This window comes from Scyliorhinus canicula, chromosome 13 (genome assembly GCF_902713615.1).
Source record: "Scyliorhinus canicula chromosome 13, sScyCan1.1, whole genome shotgun sequence".
NCBI classification, from domain to species: Eukaryota; Metazoa; Chordata; class Chondrichthyes; order Carcharhiniformes; family Scyliorhinidae; genus Scyliorhinus; species Scyliorhinus canicula.
Genome location: NC_052158.1, coordinates 34,136,860 through 34,158,389, shown reverse-complemented (window position 1 = coordinate 34,158,389; position 21,530 = coordinate 34,136,860). Strand labels below are relative to the sequence as shown.

Sequence of the window (21,530 nt, the reverse complement as noted above, 5' to 3'; positions counted from 1 at the left end):
TGACCTTTCCAGGCTTTCTGAAGTTTGATCTTTGAAACTGACTCATTGAAATCCCACCTGAGGGAGAAAGAACTTCAACCCGGTTTTGTGACTCATCATGGTCACTGACGTCTGGATGGATTGTTGAGGAATCATCGCGTTTTTTTCATCGCAACAGCCTTTGATCCTGTAATGTGATGTCTTCGACCACAATTTGCCATTTAGTTCATAACGTTTTAGTTCAGAATGTTTATGTATAAGGTACATATTGCAAATTGCTTTATGTTTCAGACTTTGTGTGGTCAAGTTTATTTTGTTTGTTTTGAGCACAGTATCTTGTTGCTCTGTTATCTTGTTGGGTTACCAGGGACTTGATTGATTGATTGATTGATATTTATTGTCACATGTGCCGATGTGCAGTTAAAAGCATTTTGCTGCAGCCAAAGGAAAACACACAGTACGTACATAGTAGACAAAATAATTATCGACAAACTACATTGACAAATGGCACATCAACAAATAAAGATTGGTTATAGTGCGGAACAAGGGTCAAACAAAGCAATACATGAGCAAGAGCAGCACAGAGCGCCTTGTACTTCAAACAAAAATAAATGCGACTGGCTCCAAACCAGATCACAACATAAACAGGTGGGACTTGCAGAATTTTAAATTCAGGCAAATAACATTGCTGGGGCTATGGGAAATGACTAGGGGCACATCACAGTAACTTCATTTGAAGCCTACGTGTGACAATAAGCGATTTTATTTCATTTCAATATCTGAAAACTTGTAGTTTGAGTTAGAAGCAGTCCAAAAGACGAGGCATATTTTACACAACTTTCTTAGTTGGAAGAATATAAATTTAAAACTCGAATAACACAGCTTCAGTTCGCTGGAATCCAGCTGCAGATGAAGCTGCTGGAGATAGAAAAAGATAGAACAAAACAAACAATTGTACGCGAAAAAGAAAATAAAATTAAATGTGAAAACTGGAACTTGAACTTCAGGGAGAAAAATAATTTAGGAAGAGCAAGCAACAATAAGCTTCAAAGAGAAGATTGAATAAGGCAGCATGAACTGGTTAAAATGGGGAGCGGGAATGTGACTTACGAATGGAGCTTATTGCTCTCTCCAAGTTTCCAATGGAGCACTTTGTCATGACATGCTTCAGACGGGATTGTGACAATAATGGCTGGTTTAGCACACTGGGTTAAATGGCTGGCTTGTAATGTAAAACAAGGCAGCAGCGGGGGTTCAATTCCTGTACCAGCGTTCCCTAACAGGGACCTGAATGTGGTGATTAGGGGGTTTTCACTGTAAGTTCATTGAAGCCTACTTGTGGCAATACGTGCTTAAGGCTGGTGGTTATTAACAATTTCCAATTTCACTTGAAATGCGACAGAGTTACACCCACACTGCTGTTATGGTGGGGAGTAACGGTGAATTAGTCTCAACGATGAAGTAATGGTCGAAACAGACGACAGATATTTGTTATGGATTGTCCACAGACACTGGTGAGTCATGATGGTCTCCCCACATTAACGTGTTCCTAGAGCCCTCACACCTCTCTTGCCTCCTCCATCGTCTATTCTCTTCCTTATTTTTTTTTCAACCCCGAGAACCTCTCTAACCCTTTTTATCTCTGTTGTTTAATGCAGCTCCTATCAACCTTCCTAAGTTAATCAATTCCTTCAACTACCATACCCCTTCCTATCTATGTAACGTCCTCCAGGATCGGCACACCGTTCCCCGCCTCTGGGCTTCTTTCAGTTATTTTGTTTTTTAGTTAATTGAATAATCGTTACAGCCGTATATTTCACTGCGTTCTTGAGCTGCTCCCTGAACTTGGACTGAGTCACTCCATAAATAAATGCATTTGTGCAGCAATTTAAACTGAGCAGCAGAAGAGCAACTTCGGAAAATATATAAAAAACATCATTGTAATGTTCGGGGTGAATTCCTAATATATTGTAAAAGATGAAGTCTGTAACATATGCAAGCCACAAAACAATGAATGTTCCCGAGATGGTGAAGAGCAAAATCATAGACTTCCTTCTGCTCTCCATCTTTGGGTCAGTGCGATTCTCCCCCTTACTCTGAGCACGCAGTCCGTTCCGGACTTGACTGGTCACTAAAATATATCTCACTGTCAAAGTGTTGAGCAACAGAATTAGTGCATATGGCAGCAGTGGGGTTAAAACCTTATCAAACCAGTCAAATCCCACCCATGCAGGATCAGTAAAATAGGTTTGTCTTTCATAACAGAACCAGGGGACATTGTTTCTTAACTCTGCAGGTTCAAATGTAAAGTAGAAGGGAATGTCCTTTAAACAAATCAAAATACCTGTTGTTACCAGGACCACAGCCGCAGTGTTCTCGGTGCAATATTTAATTTTCAGCTTCTGCCAACAAATGGCCACAAATCGATCAAAGGAGAAAACGACAGTGAACCAAACAGACCATTCCGTTGCTGCATAACTCAGAACAATGATAACACTACAAACAGGGGTGATATTCAAGAAAGATCCTGGGCAATAATATGAATTGATGCGCAACAGTATTACGCCAGATATAATGTACATCAGATCTGCTGTTGCCATTGCCACCAGGTAAAGCGTGGTGCATTTGGAGAGGCCGCATTTTCCTTGTGAAAGGATTGCAATCGCCACTAGATTGACTGTTAGGAGAAAATGGAAAAAATGGCTGGAAATATTGTTCAAACATGTCATCTGTCAAGACACAGGATAAACTTCACATCACCTAAATCAAACAATTCCAAAGGGGACCACATTCTTGGTTCAACCATTGATAGTGTGTAATCTTTTTTAAAAATGATTATGAGAGAGAGGGAGACCAGCTTATTTCCTCTGACCATCGAGGGCCTATTTGTTTGTTCATTTACTCTTGCTACTCGAGATGGGAGTGGTCGTGTGTTTGGAGAGTGGAAGGTGCCCAAGGATCCTTGACGAGTTCCTACAGTGCATTTTGTAATAGCATGCATGGCTGCCACCCTTCTTCAGCGGTGGAGAGATATAGGGCCGCATTCTCCCAGAGTGTGCACGGCGCCATCAACCCAGCGCATTTTACGATGGCATGAATGGGCCGCTGCCAGGAGTAATTCTGGCCGTCCCAGGGAGCCAGCACGGCACTGGAGCGCTTCACGCCACTCCAGCTGCTTATCCTGGTGTAAACTGTGGAGCCAATTTTTCGATTTTCTCCTAACAGTAAGTGGAGAACTGATTGTCCACTCTACGGAGAATCACCTGCCCGCATCCAGGCAGTGTGGTCTGGTCATGTGGATTCTCTGGCCCGGCCCAGGGCTGGGCGAATCCCGCTCTAAATGTTTGTGGAATGGGTAGCAGTGCACATGGCTGCTTTGTCCGGAATGGTGTCGAGCTTCTTGAGTGTTGTTGGAGCTGCACTCATCCAGGAAAGTGGAGAGCAGTACATTAAATCCTGACTTGTTTGTTGTCGATAGTGGACAGGGTTTGGGGTTCAGTATTTGAGTTACTCGTCGTCGGACCCCAAGCATTTGACTCGCTCTGGTAGCCACAGTATCAATATGGCTGGTCCAGTTCAGTTTTACAACAATGGTAAACCACCAGGATGTTCATTGTGGCACTTTCAGTGATGGTAATGCCATTGAACGTCGGGGGGGGGGGGGATAATGGTTAGATGCTCCCTTATCGGAGATGCTCATTTCCTGTCATTTGTGTGGCGCGAATGAAATACTGACTTCATAAACAAAACCCTAAAAGCTGTGGGACACCTGGTGGAGCGTGAGGCAATGGAAAGTAATTTAGGGCTGAAAAAGTAGATTACAAAAGAGAGCAGAAAGGGTTCTCAAATAGAAGACAGAGGCGACTGAAGAGAAGGAGCAGGGAAATCAAGTAGACAAAGGTAGAGACAAGTGTTCAGGATGGATGGCAAAAGAAACTGAAACACAGGAAGAAAGCAGAAACTTGATAAGTAATGCGGCACATTACAACACAGGCATGAAATCAAGGTAAAACATAAAAATCCAGTAGGAGATGAAAAGAGCAAGTGGGAGGGAGGAAAGTTGTGAGAGAGAAAGGGAGTGATAGAGAAAGAGAGAGACAGGGGGCAGAGGTAGAGAAGAGAGGGAGACAGAGAGGAAGAGAGCTAGAGCGAAAGAGAGAGAGAGAGAGAGAATACATTAGTCAAACATTCCAGGAAATCAAGTGTGGTTGATACCTGGGAAAGTACTGGAACTTGCTGGAGATTGACAAACAATTTAAAGTCACAATGTAAGATAATACAGTCATAACAATTCAAGCAAGGAAAAGGTTCAATTCAAAATGAAAGCATTAGAAAATCAGAGGTTTTTATTAAAAATGTGTAGAAAGATAATTGCAAAGTTCAGTTTATTATTCCCATGTAGGAAAAAACAGATTTCCACAAATGTAAGAAGATGTGGAACCTTTTACATAGACGAGAGAATTCTGCGGGCTGATATAATAGAGGCCTTTCCAATTGTGAATGAGTATTAAATGTTATATTAATCGGATATAGTATCAGTTTTATCTTAATTAATGTATTGTGTACATTTCTAGTCCCGATGTTACACATAATATTTTACGTGGATCAATTTAAGGACAGAAAAATTCGAACCAAATGGATCGACGAAACTGGTTGAGATATTTTCATGAGAAAAGGGATGGCTGAGGGCAGATCTACTTACGGCTAGAAATAGAGTAATGAGCGGGATTGATATAATCGACATAGAGAAGATATTTCCAGCTTGTTCAGACTCCAACATGAGGGATTATCAGTTGAGAGTCGTCATTAATAAATCCAAGAAGGCATTCAGGATAAATATCTTCAATCCGAAAATTCGAAAGAACAACTTCAAGAAAATGGCACATACTTCTTGAAGAGGAAGGTCGGTAAAGACATAAAGCAGAATGTATAATAACTTATTGTGATCGGATTTCATAAAAATGGACGGAAGCCGGCTTGTGTGCAGCAGAATTGCGGGCACAAACCGAATAGATTGTTTCTGTCCTTCAAATTCATTGCTGTTCTATTGGTGTTCAATATTACTAATTCACCAATTAATAATAAATTATTTTTTAGAACCGTAGATATTCATGTGTATTATTAGATTGGAGGAGTGCAGTCTTCACGTCATTCATCAACAGTATCATGTGGTTAGTAGACTGATCTCTCTTTAATGAAAACAGATAACTGTGTTCTTCTTTAATATGTGTCTTCCCTCAATGTGATTCACCTCACCGAGCGAACAGAGATCAGTGTTAGTTGCAGAACCCGAGACTCTGAACCCTACATACTTGCTAATCTGTCAAATATTATTTACTTCTGGAAGTAGAAGTGGCGGCACGGTGGTTCAGGGCTGTTGAGGCACACGGTTGTCAGTACTACTGCCTCACACCGCCAGAGACCCGTGGTAAAATCCGGCCTTGGGTGATTGCCCGCACATTCTCCCGGTATTTTGGTTTTATCCGGGTGGTCCGGATTCCTTTCAGAGTCCAAAGATGTGCATGTTAGATGGATTGTCCGTGCTAAATTGCCCCTTCCTATTCAAAAGATTAGATGAGGTTACTGGATTACCGGTGCAGACTAAGTGGGCCGAAGGGCCTCCTTTGCCACTGTTGCGATACTATGATTCTACGATAGAATAACAACGGTTCAACATCTAGCCCTAAATATAGATATATCACAAAAAAGACAGATTTCGCCAAATGCTTGTCAGGATGGTGCTGAGGGAAGGGAGAATTGATGGTTTAACGGCGAAACTGTTGACAAAAACTATACTAAGCGTAAGGCAGTAACCAACGAATTTGAATGCAGTAAGAGTGCTGTTCAGCTGTTCATCTGCCAGTGGAAAATGTTGTTGCTGTTCAAGAGGAAAAGGAGCAATATTAATCATTTATTGCCTCGGCTACGAACACAAATTCGGTGCGCCATCCACTCAACAATGTTCTTTCAACAGCATTAAAACCTCTGCCCTCGAAGCAAAAGTGCAGCTACGTAATGGGAAGACCAGCTGCCCCTCCAAGCCACTCACCATTCTGACTTAGAACTCTATCATTGTCCATTCACTGTCGCTGGGACAAAACCTGAAACACATTCCTAACATCTATGTGCGTTAACCTGTACTCAATGGGCAGCAGACGATCGACAAGTCAGCACAGCGTCATCTCCGGGAAGCATGGACCATAAATCTTGCCCGAGCCAGCGCCGCTCACTTTCAGTGAACAAAGAAACAAAACACACCAGGTAATATATTCCTTTTGAGAGTTCCGTGCATGTCTGATTGATCTGCATGAAATATCCCACTGAAATAAATGATTTGATAATACAGAGGTCCATTAGCTACAAATAAGTTTATTGTCTGCTTAAGGAAAGGATTACGTTGAGATGTTATTCAGAACATTTGACTTACACCGTGGCATCACACGCCAGGTGTCTGCATAACAGTGACCATTCGATCAGCCAGTTATGCGTCACAGTCTCAAACCAGAGACCAGCTCGTGCACTGGTTAACACATATTCAATGGCCACAGTCACTTACCAGGAACACCGATGACTGCAAGAACCGTGTAATATATTTTGCCGACACTCCGAAACGATTCCATACTTTTCTGGGCAAAGTGTTCTGTCTCTTTGTGCGCTAGATAACCGCTCCCAATTAAACGCTGAAGTGTCAAAGAACCTTTAATTTATACACTGCGGGATGCCAATGGGGATATTGAGGTTACAACGTCGTTAAATTTATTTTTCTAGTTTAAATAAAGAATAAGCATACAGATTACGTCATCAGAGTGAACTCCCAGTTGTCACGTTTAGTCCCGAGATTACATTGGTAAGGAATTAACACTGAACATTTTTGTTCATATGAACGAACTACTGAAAATTGGGAGTTGCGTGTATTGACAATTTAATCACCATGGGGTCCATCTCTAGACCTCACGCTGTTTTAGTGATCAGTTCACTTTGCTGTGTCCATTCAGCAATTACATTCCAGTTTTGATCAGTTTCCTTAGGGCTGCTCCATTGCACTTTGGGATGTGGCTGCGCTCTTAAACAGTTAAATAATTCACGTGGTGATCACGGGAGGACTCCCTCAGCCGCCGGACTCCGGTTGATCATCGAGAGCCATCAGGCTGGTTTAATCCAGGGTTGCAATTCGGGTAACAGTGTCAGGAGGCGATTTAATGTTATTCGGTTCTTTCAAAAATGGGCGATGGACAGATTAGTGATCACCTTAGAGAAAGATTTTGGCCTGGGGAATTCTTGATCTAAATATTTTGAAGAGGATTGGTTTTAACGGTACAAATCATCGCGCGAATGAAGATGACTTGAAAGCCATTACAGACACATGGTTGCAGGATGGTCACGACAGGGAGTTAAATATCCATGGGTACCAGACGTTGCGGAGGGATAGACAGGTATGTAAGGGATGTGGAGTAGCACTCATAATCAAGGACAACATCAGGGTGGCATTCAGGGATGATATAGGTTCTATGGAGAATGAGGTTGAATCCATTTGGGTAGAAATTTGAATTTCTAAGAAGAAAAAGGCACTGATAGGCGTAGTCTATAGGCCACCAAATAATAGCATCACACTGGGATGAAGAGTTAACTAATGCCTGTGAAAAGGGTACAGCAGTTATCATGGGAGATTTTAATCTGCATACAGATTGGTCAAATCAGCTCGGTCAGGGTAGCCTTGAAGAGGAGTTTGTTGAATGTATCCGGGATAGTTTTCTGGAACAATATGTAATGGAACCGACGAGAGGACAAGCTATCCTTGGTCTGATCCTGTGTAATGAGGCAGGAATAATTAATGACCTCATCGTTAGGGATCCTCTTGGGAGGAGTGATCACAGCATGGTTGAATTTAGTATACAGATGGAGAGTGTGATGATAGAATCCAATACCAGGGTCCTATACTTGAAAAAGGGGACTACGAATGAATGAGGAAGGACCACGCTAAAGTAGACTGGAAACAAATGTTTTATGGTAGGACAGTTGAGGAACAGTGGAGTACTTTCAAAGAAAACTTACATAGTGCTCAACAAAAGTGTATTCCAGTGAGAAGGAAGAATTGTAAGAAAAGAGGTAATTTACCATGGGCGTCTAAGGAAATACATGAGGCTGTCAAATTGAAAGAGAAGGCTTACAAAGTGGCCACGATCAGCGGGAAACTAGAAGATTGGGAAAACTTTAAAGGTCAGCAGAAAGCCACGAAAAGAGCCATAAAGAAAAGTAAGATAGAACACGAAAACAAACTGGCACAGAATATAAGGACAGACGGCAAAAGTTTTTATCGTTATACAAAACTAAAAAGAGTGGCTAAAGTAAACATTGGTAGGTTAGAGCATGCGAGTGGTCATTTAGTTATGTGATATGATGAAATGGCGGAGGCATTGAACAAATATTTTGCATCGGTCTTCACAGTGGAGGACACTAATAACATGCCAGCAATTGACCGAGAGAAGAAGGTAGGTGAGGACCTGCAAACCATTTCTATCACGAAAGATCGAGTGTTGGGCAAGCTAATGGAGCTCAGGATAGATAAGTCTCCTGGCCCTAATGGAATGCATCCATGTAATGTCAATAAGTGTGAAGTCGTGCATTTTGGTAGGAGTAACAATAGAACGGATTATTATTTAAATGGTAAAAAGCTGTAGCATGCTGCTATGCAGAGGGACCTGGGTGTACTTGTGCATAAGTCACAGAAGGTTGGTCTGCAGGTGCAACAAGTAATTAGGAAGGTAAATGGAATTGTGTCCTTTGTTGCGAAGGGGATTGAGTTTAAAAGTAGAGAGGTAATGTTGCAGTTGTACAAGGTGCTGGTGAGGCCACACCTGGAGTACTGTGTGCAGTTTTGGTCTCCCCACTTGTGAAAGGATGTGCTAGCACTAGAGGGAGTGCAGAGGAGGTTCACTAGGCTGATTCCGGAGTTGAGGGGGTTATCGTATGAGGAGAGGCTGAGTAGATTGGGATTATATTCACTGGAATTCAGAAGGTTGAGGGGGGGGGGGGTCTAATAGAAACATATAATATTTTGAAGGGAATGGATAAGATAGAAGTAGAAAGGATGTTTCCACTGGTAGGTGAAAGTAGGACAAGAGGGCATAGCCTCAAGATTAGGGGGAGCAGATTTAGGACTGAATCAAGGAGGAACTTCTTCACTCAGAGGGTGGTTAATGTATGTCAATCCCTACCGAAAAGAGTAGTAGACGCTACTTCATTGAATATATTTAAATATAGGGTTGATATTATTTTGAAAAATAAAGGAATTACGGGATATGGCGAGATAACGGGTAAGTGGTTCTGAGACCACGAAAAGATCAGCCATGATCTTATAGAATGGTGGAGCAGGCTGGAAGGGCCGGACGGTCTACTTCAGCTCCTAGTTCTTATGTTTGGCATGGGGATGATGTCTCCGGCTACAGCTGCGTCATTAACGTCCGCTGCCGGCAATGGTTGTGAGCGGTTATCGGTCTGAGAATTATTATTACAATTGAGGGATTAGACATGGTGCCTGTCATCCGCGTTATTATTTGCAATGGCGGTCGAAGCCCTGGCAGAGGCAATCAGACACTTTGGCTTTGGGCTTCCAGAGTTGAGGGAAGCAGCATTCGACCCTGCTATAATCGGACGATGCGATTCTGTTCGTGTCTGACCCAGATGCTTCTGTCCCCACTGTTATTGACGTGGTGCATTGATTCAGCCTTTTCCCGGGCTCCAGAACGTATTATAAAAAGCCGGAGGCAATGTCACTGGGTGGACTCAAAGGGACGCCTCATTGCTTCCCTAATTTTCCATTCACCGCGTCCCCTTCAGTTTTTACATATAGGGGTAAAGTGGTGGCAGCCTCCTTTGAACATTTGTATAGGGAGACCTTATTTCCGTTAATTGCACCTATTGGGTGCGACTCTGCTCTTTCGGTCACCCCGAAAGATTTTGTGGCGAAGCAACGTCGCATTGGTTAAGATGAATGTGTTGTCTAATTTATTGTATCTTTTACAGATGTTGCCCATCCTGTTTTCTGCGAAGTTCCTGAAGGAAATTAGCGGGATGCTTAGTTCTTTTATATGGAAAAAGAGAAAACCTCGTTTAAAGCTAGCCAGAATGCAGCTTCCCACTTCAAATGTGGGATTAGGGCTTCAGAATATTAAAATCTATCCATTCGCCTCGAATTTTAGGTTTATCAGGGATAGGGTCAGAGAGGCCGCCTCCTTTATTTGACTCGAAATTGAAGCAGGCCAGTCTCTCTACTCCTTCCATTCTGTTGTTTTACAGGGATTTCAAAGCTGTGTCTGTCACATGTGAGAATCATACAATTAATAACACTCTTAGAGCGTGGAGGATGGCCCACCAGCTGGAAAGGGGATCAAAATTTACTTCTTCTCTCTCCCACGCAGGACAACCTTTCTCGTCAGGTCTTATGGGCCATGGATTCCATATCTGGGGAATAGAGACATCTGCAGACTTGGAGAAACGAAGATGGCTCCTTCCTTCACATCGTTTAATCAGCGAGACCAAGAGATTGAGATCCGAGGCACTACTCTATTTCAAACATCTGCAATTCAGAGACTTTATTCGGGATAAGACAACTATACATCTTGATGCGATAGTCTTCCCAGTTGAAATTGACACCTTGATTTGTGCGAAACCGAAGCTGTTGAGTATCATGTTTATGAGACATTGTTTTCTCGTTCCTGTGAGTATAACTGAAACATTGCAGTTTTGGGGAGAAAGAACTTTGCAGTCGCTGTTGATGAGTAGAGCGGGGGTCATATACGGATATATACCAATAGATTTCAGTCTGTAATAAGACGAAGGAGACTCAGTTCAGAATATTACACCGTCTGCACATCACACCGGGGCTGCGACACATGTGTGTTCCTGCTATATCCTCGATGTGCCTAATGTGCCTAATAAGTAGTTTTGGGTGACTGCATAGACTGACTATGTGGTCCTGGGTCAACATTTGATCCAACTCGTCGGATGTACGTAAAGAACGTGAGAAGAGATTCTGTATGGCCTTAGAATTTGATTATTTATACCTAATTCTGGGGCTTCCAGTTAGAATTACACAGATTAATGAGAAAAGGCTGTACTTTATCCTAACCTTTACGGAACAGAATGCCCTTTGTTCCTGGAGTTGCGATGAGTATCAAATAATTCAAATCCAGTATAAAATTATGATGCAATGCATCCCGATGGAATTCCTAACTTGCATAATCCGTTCTACATGGCACGAATTCAGAAAAATAAGGGACCAACTTTCTCAAATTTGTAAGCTCCTCTTCGCCTGACTTTCTTCAGCAAGGTTCCCATAAGTTATGTAGCATCGTTTTTATTCCAATTAAGGGTCAATTTAGCGTGGCCAAACTACCTACGCTGCACATTGTGTTGTGGGGGTGAGAGCCACGCAGAGAATGTACAAACTCCACATAGACAGTGACCCAGGGCCGGGATGGAGCCCGGGTACTCGGCACGGTGAGGCAGCGGTGCGTACCACTATGCCATCGTACCGTCCTATCCAGTATCTTTTTGACTTCACTGTTTGTGATGGTGTGCATCATGTTACCACGTTTACACGACGTTATACTTTTCCCCTGTATTCTCCGGTTTATATATTTGTTTTTTTAATATTATGATTAGAGGTACTAAGTTTAAGTGCAAACTGTGTTGGTATTGGACTATCGTTTACTGTTTCATGTATGCAGAAGTATTTACACTGCGCTATTTTTCAGGGTTTGTTGCGTTACTTCCAAAAATGAAAAAAGATCCCTCTTAAAAAATATATGCAAACAAAAACACTCGAGTGTCGCAGTTGTTGAAAAAGAAATGATTCTCACCATGTAATGTTCGAGGGCGCATCAAGCAACATCTTGTGGCTTTAACTGAAGAATAGAAAACGTGAGACTCACACTGCTCGGAGAGAAGGTTCAGAGTCACTGAGGCAGATAGAATTACAAATTATGTAATTGTGAGAATTGCAAAAGCAAAGGGACACTCGCTGTGTTGGGTTCTGGGACCCTCATACTAACTGGGATGGAGATATAGTGCACAACGTATAATTTGCCACAATCGTTGAAATGCATGGAGGAGAATAATTTTCAGCTTGTAGTGAACAAGCGCAACAGGAGATGGAAACTGTTCTGAGACAGTCTTAGTGAAGAAAGCTGGCCAGGTGCTGGGCTGTCATTGGTGAGCGGATGGAATTCACGGTAAGTTGTCTCAAATATGCGGAGGGGCAGAAAGTAAAGTTTAATTGTATTGGGTTGTTTATTGGACAGGAAACTGTTTCTCGTGGTTTTTTGCGGGGCTCAGAACTGCATCCATTTCTTTTGGTGATAATTTTTATTATTTAATGGATATGGAAGTCGGTGACCAGTTGAGCATTTATTTCCCATCCTGAATTGTCCTTCAGAGGTTGGTATTGAGCTGATTTTCTTCCGCGCTGCAGCCTGTGTGGAGCACATAACCCACAGTGCTGTTGCGGGGTGCGGGGGGTGGGGCGTTCCAGGATTTTGACCCTGATACAGCGAAGGAACCGTGATATCAGTCCAAGTCATCATTGTGAGTGACTTGGAAGGGAACTTTCAGGTGGTGGTGTTTGCATTCGACTGCAGTCCTGCTTCTAGCTATGATGTGGAGATGCCTGCGTTGGACTGGGGTGAGCACAGTTAGAGGTCTAACAACACCAGGTTAAAGTCCAACAGGCTTGTTCAAAGTCACCAGCTTTGGGAGCACTGCTCCTTTCTCAGGTGAAGCAGCTTCACCTGAGGTAGGAGCAGTGCACCGAAAGCCAGTCATTTGAATCAAACCTGTTGGACTTTAACCTGGTGTTGTGAGACTACTCTCTGTGCTTCTAGCTATTAGAGATCACGGATTTGGAATGTGCTATTTTAGGAACATTGATGAGTTTCTGCAATGCATTTGTAGGTCGTCTACACTGTTGTCAAGCTGCATTGGCCGTGGGGAAATGGGTGCTGAAGGTGTTGGACGATGAATCAGTCCACCGCGTTGCCTTGACCTGGATGTTGTTGAGCTTGAGTGGTCTTGTCAATCGGTTTTGTCGATTCAGGAGGGGAGTTTGTCCCTGCAGATTTTCCAGATTCGAACCTGGTCTTGTAGCCAGTGCAATTTTATGCTTGCTCCTCTTCAGTTTTTGATCAATGCCAATTCCTACAATTTTGACAATGAGGGTTTCAGCCATAGTAATCTGATTGAATGTCAAGGAACGATGATTAGATTCTTTCTTGTTGGATATGGTCATTGCCTGGCACTTGTGTGATGTACATATTAATTGTCAGTTAGCAGCGCAAATTGAAATGTTGACTAAGTCTTGCCTCACAAGGAGGCAGACTGTTCCAATCACATATGAATTAAAAGGATATGAGTTTGAGGTTTGTAGTCATAAAATGTGAAGATGATTCTCAAATTGGGCGGGCGATTGAGAGAGGAAAAGAGGTATTTGGACTGCAGGTAGATAGCAATAGACTTGTCATGTGGGTGGGACCGTGGTAAAGGGACTTCAATAGGCTTGCTCCTGTGCTGTATTTTTCTTTGTTCTTTGTAATACTTAAATTGATGGGGTGATCAATTTTTGGAATGCCAAAAGAAGCAATACATGGTTGGGTGCCGTGTGCAATTTTGTTCATCCAAATATAGAATGGATGTACCTGCCCCCATGACGGTTGAACAGAGATTGACGAAGCTCTCCCCGTAGTAGATGGTTTTAGTTCGGAGGAAAGATTAAATAAGCTAGTGATGTTTTCTTTGTCAATAGTCGAATGAGGTGAGACACAATTGATGAACACAAAATTAGTAGTTGAAAGGGAGTTAAGGCTTCAAATTTAGCGAGCTTAGATCTATGATATCACGACTTAGAGTGGTGGATATTTGGACCCCACTACTGGAAAGCGGCGTCGAAGCAGGGACCCTCGTCACATTTGACAATGTACTTGAATATGTACTTGAAGTCCCATAGGGTAAAAGAATATGGACCATGATCTGGAAAATGGCATTAGATTTTAGGGAGAAAGACCACAAGACATAAGGGCCAGAAGAAATAGGAAAAGGAACAATCCATTCCACCCTTTAAGCCTGCTCTGCCATTCATAGATTATCATAGAATTTACAGTGCAGAAGGTGGCCACTCATCCCATCGAGTCTGCACCGGCTCTTGGAAAGAGAACCCTACCCGAGGTCACCACCTCCACCCTATCCCCATAACCCAGTAACCCCATCCAACACTAAGGGCAATTTTGGACACTAAGGGCAATTTATCATGGCCAATCCACCTACCCTGAACATCTTTGGACTGTGGGAGGAAACCTGAGCACCCGGAGGAAACCCACACACACACGACGAGGATGTGGAGACTCCGTGCAGACAGTGACCCAAGCCAGAATCGGACCTGGGACCCTGAAGCTGTGAAGCAATTATGCTATCCACATATCTACCGTGCTGCCCTTTCAATGGAATCATTGTCAAGTTGTCATCAATGCAAGTTGTCTGCATTGCAGGCCGCAACAATGACGATCTGTGCTTGGACACCATCCCAGTCCGCTGGGGGAGTCACTCCATACCCACGGCCTGTCTCCCCGTCACTCCACCCCATGGCTCTGACAGAGGCACCCTCCTCCTCCAGCCAGCCCGGGCAATGTCGGGACCGACAGCCCCTTGACAAACCTCTGAATGTCCTACCTCCTCTCTCTCCCTGATCCGCCACAGCACCAAAGTATCGATTTTGTAGAGCACAAGTGAACCTCAACTTTGGGAATTTCTCCTATGGAGGTGGGAAATCGAGGAGGCCCCGGAGAATATTGGGTCAGGTTCGGTAGTGATATACTCTGTTTACAGTATGTGTGGAGAGGGTCACATTGACGCAAATACCGAGGCACCGGAGAATTGAGATTGGGCGTATACTCAACATCCGGGTGCTCCGGTTTCCTCCCACAGTCCAAAGATGTGCGGGTTAGGTGGATTTGTCATGCTAAATTGCCCGTAGTGTCCTAATAAAAGTAAGGTTAACGGGGGGGGGGGGGGGGGGGGGGGGTTGTTGGGTTACGAGTATAGGGTGGATCCGTGGGTTTGAGTAGGGTGATCAGGAGAAATTTCTTCTCTCAGCGGATCATGAATCTGTGGAATTCGCTGCTGCACAGTGGATGGCAGGACACAAAGTAATTTTAAGGAATTTAAGGAAGAGAGAAGCAGTGCAGTGGCAGGGCCTGTAGAACTGCGGAGTGTTGCGGGGTGCTGCAGCATTGTAGCTTCCTTTGTGTGCGTGAGTATGGCTGGAATGATCGGGGAAGAGAGGGATGTCCTTAGCACTCCCAGAGTCAACAAGGTGAGAAACGCTGGGCTATGGACCAGCCACCACTCCTCCCTCTGGGTGATCCAGGGCTCCTGGCTTCCACCTTGGGATAGCGAGGCAGCTGGTGTGATGTGCAGAAACGCTGCCGTTCCCTGGGCCTGGCACCTTTTTGCCAAGTCCTGCAGCATGGAGTGCACATTCCCTAACATGGAGCTCATCCCTGCCCGATCCAGGCCAGACATCCTGCACTAAAGTCTCCACTGAAGCCAGTACCCTCGCAATGTTTACCTGACTACCTTAGAGTTTCATTGCAATTTCCTCTGACGGAAGTTGGAACTCATCCAGTCAGTCTTCCACTCATTGGAGTGATGCGTAAATCCTTCCTGATGTTCCGTAATCTACATTTGGACCTTAGTGGCATGGTAGCACAATGGCTAGCACCGTTGCTTCACAGCACCAGGGAACCGGGTTCATTTCTCGGCTTGGCTCACTGTCTCTCCGGAGACTGCACGTTCTCCTCATGTCTTGCTGCAGTTCCTCTGGATGCACCAGTTTCCTCCCATCAGTCACAAAAGCCTTGCTGTTAGGTAATTTGGACATTCTGAATTCTCCCTCAGTGTACCCAAACAGGCGCTAGGAAATGGCGAATTGATGATTTTCACAGTAACGTCATTGCAGTGTTAATGTGAGCCGACCTGTGACAATATAACAATTACTATTGTTATTATCTTCAACACCATTGTGTTGGTGGAGCCCAGAGGCAGGTTAGCTACTGGGGCTCATCATAATCAGAGCATCCGGCAAGCATCCGATTGGCAGATCCCTGGGAGATCTCTGCCTCCTCTTGTGGATCAGAAAAAGTGACGTGCTCACCAGTTTCTCGTCCGGAAGCCTCTCTCGTGCTCCGTCTCACTAAAATGAGTGTCTCTGTGTGGGTAGAGGGTGCAGCTAAAAGATGTGATGAACCAGCCAGATGCACATCTAAAAATTTCTCTGAGCTGCTATCTGACTGATTTCTCTTACGCCGCCTGAAGGTCGACTGTTTTCTCCCTTTCTGTGCCTGCAAGAGAAAGGAGATGGCATTCGTGTGTGCGCGCAGCACAAGGATATAAGACGTAGGTACTTAGATTAGGTGATTTGCACGATGGGGTTGGGCATCCTCATTTTAATTTTTAGCATCCACATGCCCCTCAGCACAGAAGCAGTCCTGTCCCTCCCCAGTAACAGGGCAGCTCAAGTTCTGTTACCAGTTGTGTCTCAGGCAATCGTCTACCCCACAGTACTCCCTCCCAGGCAGTTGGGGGGCAGTTTTTCCTGCAAGTGAACAGAAGGGGAGAGTGAAAGCAAGCCTTGGGGAAAAAGCTGGCTGCCACCGCCGCCCAAGCTGTGTTGGGGGCATTGTTGGAGGTTGCCGTCCCCCACCCCCCCCTCCCCCTCCCACCCGAGGTTAAGGGATCAAGACTCTCAACTCGTCCGTATCAAACGTTCTGGTCCGTGTCCCGGTCTGCTGGCCTTGCTGGCAGCCATCCTCTGCTTTTGGATGTGAAATGCGTGCCGGGGAGGACTTTGTGGATCTCCCCTGTAATTGTAGAACCGAGCCTCATGGAAGGCTTGGCGAATCAGAATTCGAGATGGGGTTAGACCCAAGAAAATCTATTTTCCAGCCTAAGTTGCTCATGATTTAAAGGGACAAAATGCCTCTGCCGCTGGTTTCCTTGACCCTTAGCCAGAATATCCGAAGGTTCTCCTCAAGATTTCATCCTGCTCTGGAGTAAATTAATGAGCCATCTCACATGGCAGAAGGCAGGACCCAAAAAGGGTACAAGAGGAATTGTCTAAAGACCCTTAGTGTGCACTCCATAAATCAGATGACAAAACTTTATTCAGCGCTGCGGAACCAGGGCATCTGTGGTCCGGTGATCAAGATCCGAAGAAGCACCTCCTATTACCTGGATTTAGATTTTGTTTATTGTCACGTGTACCGAGGTCGAGTGAAAAGTATTTTTTGTGAGCAACTCAAAGATCATTAAGTAAATGAAAATAAAATAAGAGAAAATACACAATAGGACAACAGACGGTACACAATGTAACTATATACATAATTAAGGAATGGCCCGACCTCAAGTCCGCACTGACCACAGCCCCAATTCTCACATTTTCGATCCCACGCCGAAGACAAAGATCTCAACAGACGCGAGCCAAGACAGTCTAGGAGCTAATCTTCCATAGAAGATCTCAGATGATCCAAGGAGACAGGTATCAGATGCTTCTCGAGCCATGACGCCCACAGAACAACACACAGATAGAAAAAGAATGTCTTGGTCTGTTGACAAGTGTTGAAAAATGTCACTATTACGTTTATGGTCCACCACATTTGTGACTAAAACTGAGATAGGGTGCTTGAGCATATAACTCACAAGAATCCAAACGATATGTCGCCTAGATTGCAAAGAAAGTTACTGAAACGAAGAAGCTCTAATCTTTTTGTAGTATATACTCCAGGAAAATATCTAATCCTTGCAGATACATTATCTCGTGCTTCTGAGAATGAAGATAAAATTCCAGATCTTGTGAAGGTGATAGAACCTCAGGCTGACATTCTAGCTGACACACTACAAGTCTCTGATGTAAAATTAAGAGTAATTAAAGAAGAAACTGCAAACGATGACGTTTTGCACCGGGTGATTCATCACATGACTGATGGCCAAGTACAAGCTGTTCCAGCTTCTGAAGTGTTAAAGATTACCTTTCTATGTTGAATGGACTTTTACTCAAACTGGATAGAATAGTCATTCCTAAAAGTTGAGAAGGCAGATTATTTCCCAGATCCATGAAGGACACTCGGTTATTGAGCAATGGAAGCGATGCCCGAGGCACACAGTGTATTGGCCTGGTATAAATTCAGACATTGAAAATTATGTTTCTGAATGTGACGTTTGTCAAAAAAACGTTTGTCAAAAAAACCAGTCTGCTCAACAGGAGCAGAAATTCACAATGACGGATATTGTCCTAATTTCATGGTCTAAAGTGGGAATAGATATCTTCTACGTTCAAGAAAAAGACTACCTCGTCATTATTGACTATGAGTCAAATGATTCGGAAGTTACTTTCAAACTCGACTTCGTAATCAGTCATCAATGTAATTAAAAATGTTTCTTTTCGACATGGCAAACCAGTGACAATCATAACGGAAAATGAGCCTTGTTTCGACAGTAGGGAATGGACTGAGTTTTCTCAGTGCTATCATTACAATCATCTTACGCCAATCTCTCTATGTCCCCAGTCCAACGGGAAGGCTGAGAAAGGTGTGGTGATCGTGAAGAAATTGTTAAAGAAAGCATATGAGGTGAAACAATGTGTTTGTCCAGCTTTATTGTTATCGCGCTACTCCTCTATAGACAGGTCTTTCGCCAGCGAAACTTCTTACGATTAGACAGCTGCCTTCCACATTACCAAGCCTAACTTTGCCGAATCTTGATAATAAACAGATTATAAACAAGATGAGTCAGCAACCGCAAACTCAATGCTTGTATTATAAAAAGTCAGCTGAACAGATGAATCCGCTGTTCTCGGAGATTGTGTACGTGTGCAAGAACCAACAGGTGGATGGTCCTGTGTTGCTCGTCTTTTAAGTCAGCCAGCTCGATATTCAGGAGAAATCGTCGAGGATTTCTGAAGGTGAAGCAACCTCCAATTCAGCCTCAACATTTATTTCCCAACAGCAGGTTTCTTGCACATTTGTTGCAACTGAGTAATTCATCATCTGATACTCAACTTACTGACACAATTATAAATCAGAAGTCGGAAAATTCTGATACAATTACAGCTGGATTGAGAAGATCAACGAGATCAAGAAACAAACCTGTTTGTCTCAGTTTGTGAATTATAAAACACTGCTTTAACTCACGTGTAACGTTTAAGTATGGTCATTCGTGTACATTGCCCATAACTGCCTGTATGTATATTTGAATGCAAGATTCAAAGTTTTCAAAGAACGGGGGATGTGAAGATCTGTGAATATTGTAAAGGACATAAAGGGTTAAAGTAATGTTATTCCTCTAGTCACTATATGGTCCTGTATATCAAACATATAAATATCACATGCCTCCGTGACTTCTGGGAGATAGTGGAAGGGAGCCAGACTGCGTCTGTGTAAGATAACTCAGCTAATAGAATAACTTAGTATTGTAGAAGTGTAGTGTAATCTTTATTGATCTAATTCCTTTGTTGAAACCTAATTCAGTGCAGTGTAAGAAATTAGCTTTGTTTGATGAACACTGCTTTCTGTTTTTTGTTTACACTACAACCTTCATCATCCTGAATAACAAAAACAAAGAACACAATAATGTCCTCTGGGGTCTGGTTGGGCGAGAGGGGGAATTTGCTAGTGCTGTTATTGTGGGTTTAAAGTAGAATGGTGGGGTGAGAATGTAACCGGAGACAGAGAAATGTGACAAAAAAGAGTAGATGCGAAAGATAGAAAGGAAAGAAACAAAAGTGGAAGGCAGAACAAATAAGGGTGACAAACAATTGGGGACTTGATGCAATATAAAGCTAAGATGACCAACAAGGTTAGAAAGACAAGTCTTTGTGTCCCAATGTGCGTAGAATAAACAATAATGTTGCGGAATTAACAGCACAAATAGTTGGAAACGATTATAATATAATTGCAATTACACAGACATGGCTGGAGGGTTCTCAGTGATATGAACTGAGCATCCACCGGTATACTACATTTAGGAAAGACAGACAGCTAGGGTAATGAAGTGGGGTATCATTATTAATTAAGGTGCAATATCAATGCAATGGTGAGGAAGCATTTGAGCTCGGTAAGTTGTGATGAGAAATCCGTATGGGTGTAGATAAGAAAGATCAAGTGGCGGAAAACATTGCTGTGTGTCAATAGGCCACACACAGCTGGAAAGGTAAGGGGAAATGTTGCATATTTGACATCAGAGATGCATTGAAGAACGGTACATCTGTAATCATGGGGGCCTTTAATTTCCATATAGATTGGATAGACCAACTAGTGATTCTATGGATAGAAAGGATAGTACTCACAGACAGCAGCCTTGTGGAGAAAGACAGACCATTCACATCAGCTTTTCTGAACAGAGTCAGGAGATTCTGCACTTTCCCTGCACAGCCTGTACTGTTTCTTCTGTAAACAGATTCATCCAGGCTTTCTGCCATCCGAGAAACACAGAACCTCTGGAGAAAAACTGAGCGATGATAGTGTGGATTTTCTCGCTAAGCTCCTCGGAGTCAAAGTGAAACCAGATTAAAAATCTATGACTGTGAAAACGTTCCAGTGACATCAGATCCTATCACCACGTGCTACTGGGCAGAGCACAGCCTTTTGCGCTTATTCATTGGGCATCGGTGAGATAAATGAAACCAAGACCGACCAATCTCTGTAATTGGTGCCAGTCAGTCTGCAAATCTAATCCAAAGTAGCACAGGTTCCTGTTTGAATTAAAGCACGGACCACTGTTTTCTTCTGCTTGAACGAAAGATTCAAACTGCCTGAAAGACACGTGTCCAAAATTATCCATGGATCAAAAATGTACCGGAAAGAATGAAAGATAGAAGAAATCAGGGAATAAACAGGGAATAAAGAGGAGGGGCCCTTATATTGGAGAACGAAGCAGTTGCACCCGAAACTCGGTCGTGAATCTGAATCAAGGGAACCAGGAGGGTAGGTGTGAATTTGCAAGGATAGATTGGTGATCATTACTAATGGGATGGACGGGGGATACGCATTGGTTCATATTTAAAGAAAGTGTGCATGAGCCTTAAGGTTTTATAGATTACATAGAATCCCTACACTGCACAAAGGGGCCATTTGGCTCTTCGTGTCGGCAGCAAACCCCTGAAAGAGCACCTTATCTATGCTTACTACTCCATGCTATCTCTAAAGCCCCACATCCCCACCTATCCTGAACATCTTTCGACTCCAAGGGGCAATTGGGTATGACCAACCCACCTAACCTGCACATATTTGGACTGCGGGATTAAACCGGAGCAACTGGAGGTAACCCAAGCAGACCGTGGGGAAGACACACTGAGCAGACAATCAGGGAAAGCATGAGTCGAACTCGGTCAGCACACTGGTCTAAATGGCTGGCTTTGAAAGCAGACCAAGGCAGGCCAGCAGCACGATTCAAGTCCAATGCCAGCCTTTTCAATGTAACTTCATTTGAAACCTACTTGTGACAATAAG

The 21,530-nt window shown here is 43.5% G+C and overlaps 1 protein-coding gene across 1 annotated transcript; it reads right to left on the bottom strand.

Moving 5' to 3' along the window:
• Positions 1-1,745: 1,745 nt before the first annotated feature.
• Positions 1,746-13,204, bottom strand: LOC119975551 (probable G-protein coupled receptor 139). Its single transcript, XM_038815338.1, has 3 exons — positions 13,016-13,204; positions 6,536-6,659; positions 1,746-2,656 (listed from the first exon to the last, which is right to left on the bottom strand). The coding sequence occupies exons 1-3, from the start codon at positions 13,202-13,204 to the stop codon at positions 1,746-1,748; spliced, it is 1,224 nt and encodes a 407-aa protein (XP_038671266.1).
• Between the last annotated feature and the right edge of the window lie 8,326 nt (positions 13,205-21,530).

Coding starts and splice junctions, on each gene's coding strand:
- LOC119975551 (XM_038815338.1), bottom strand. CDS start 13,204: ATGGCTGAAACCCTCATTGTCAAAATTGTAGGAATTGGCATTGATCAA. Junction 6,660..13,015: donor TCAACAACATCCAGGTCAAG/GCAACGCGGTGG, acceptor TTGACACTTCAG/CGTTTAATTGGGAGCGGTTA. Junction 2,657..6,535: donor TGCAGTCATCGGTGTTCCTG/GTAAGTGACTGT, acceptor TTCTCCTAACAG/TCAATCTAGTGGCGATTGCA.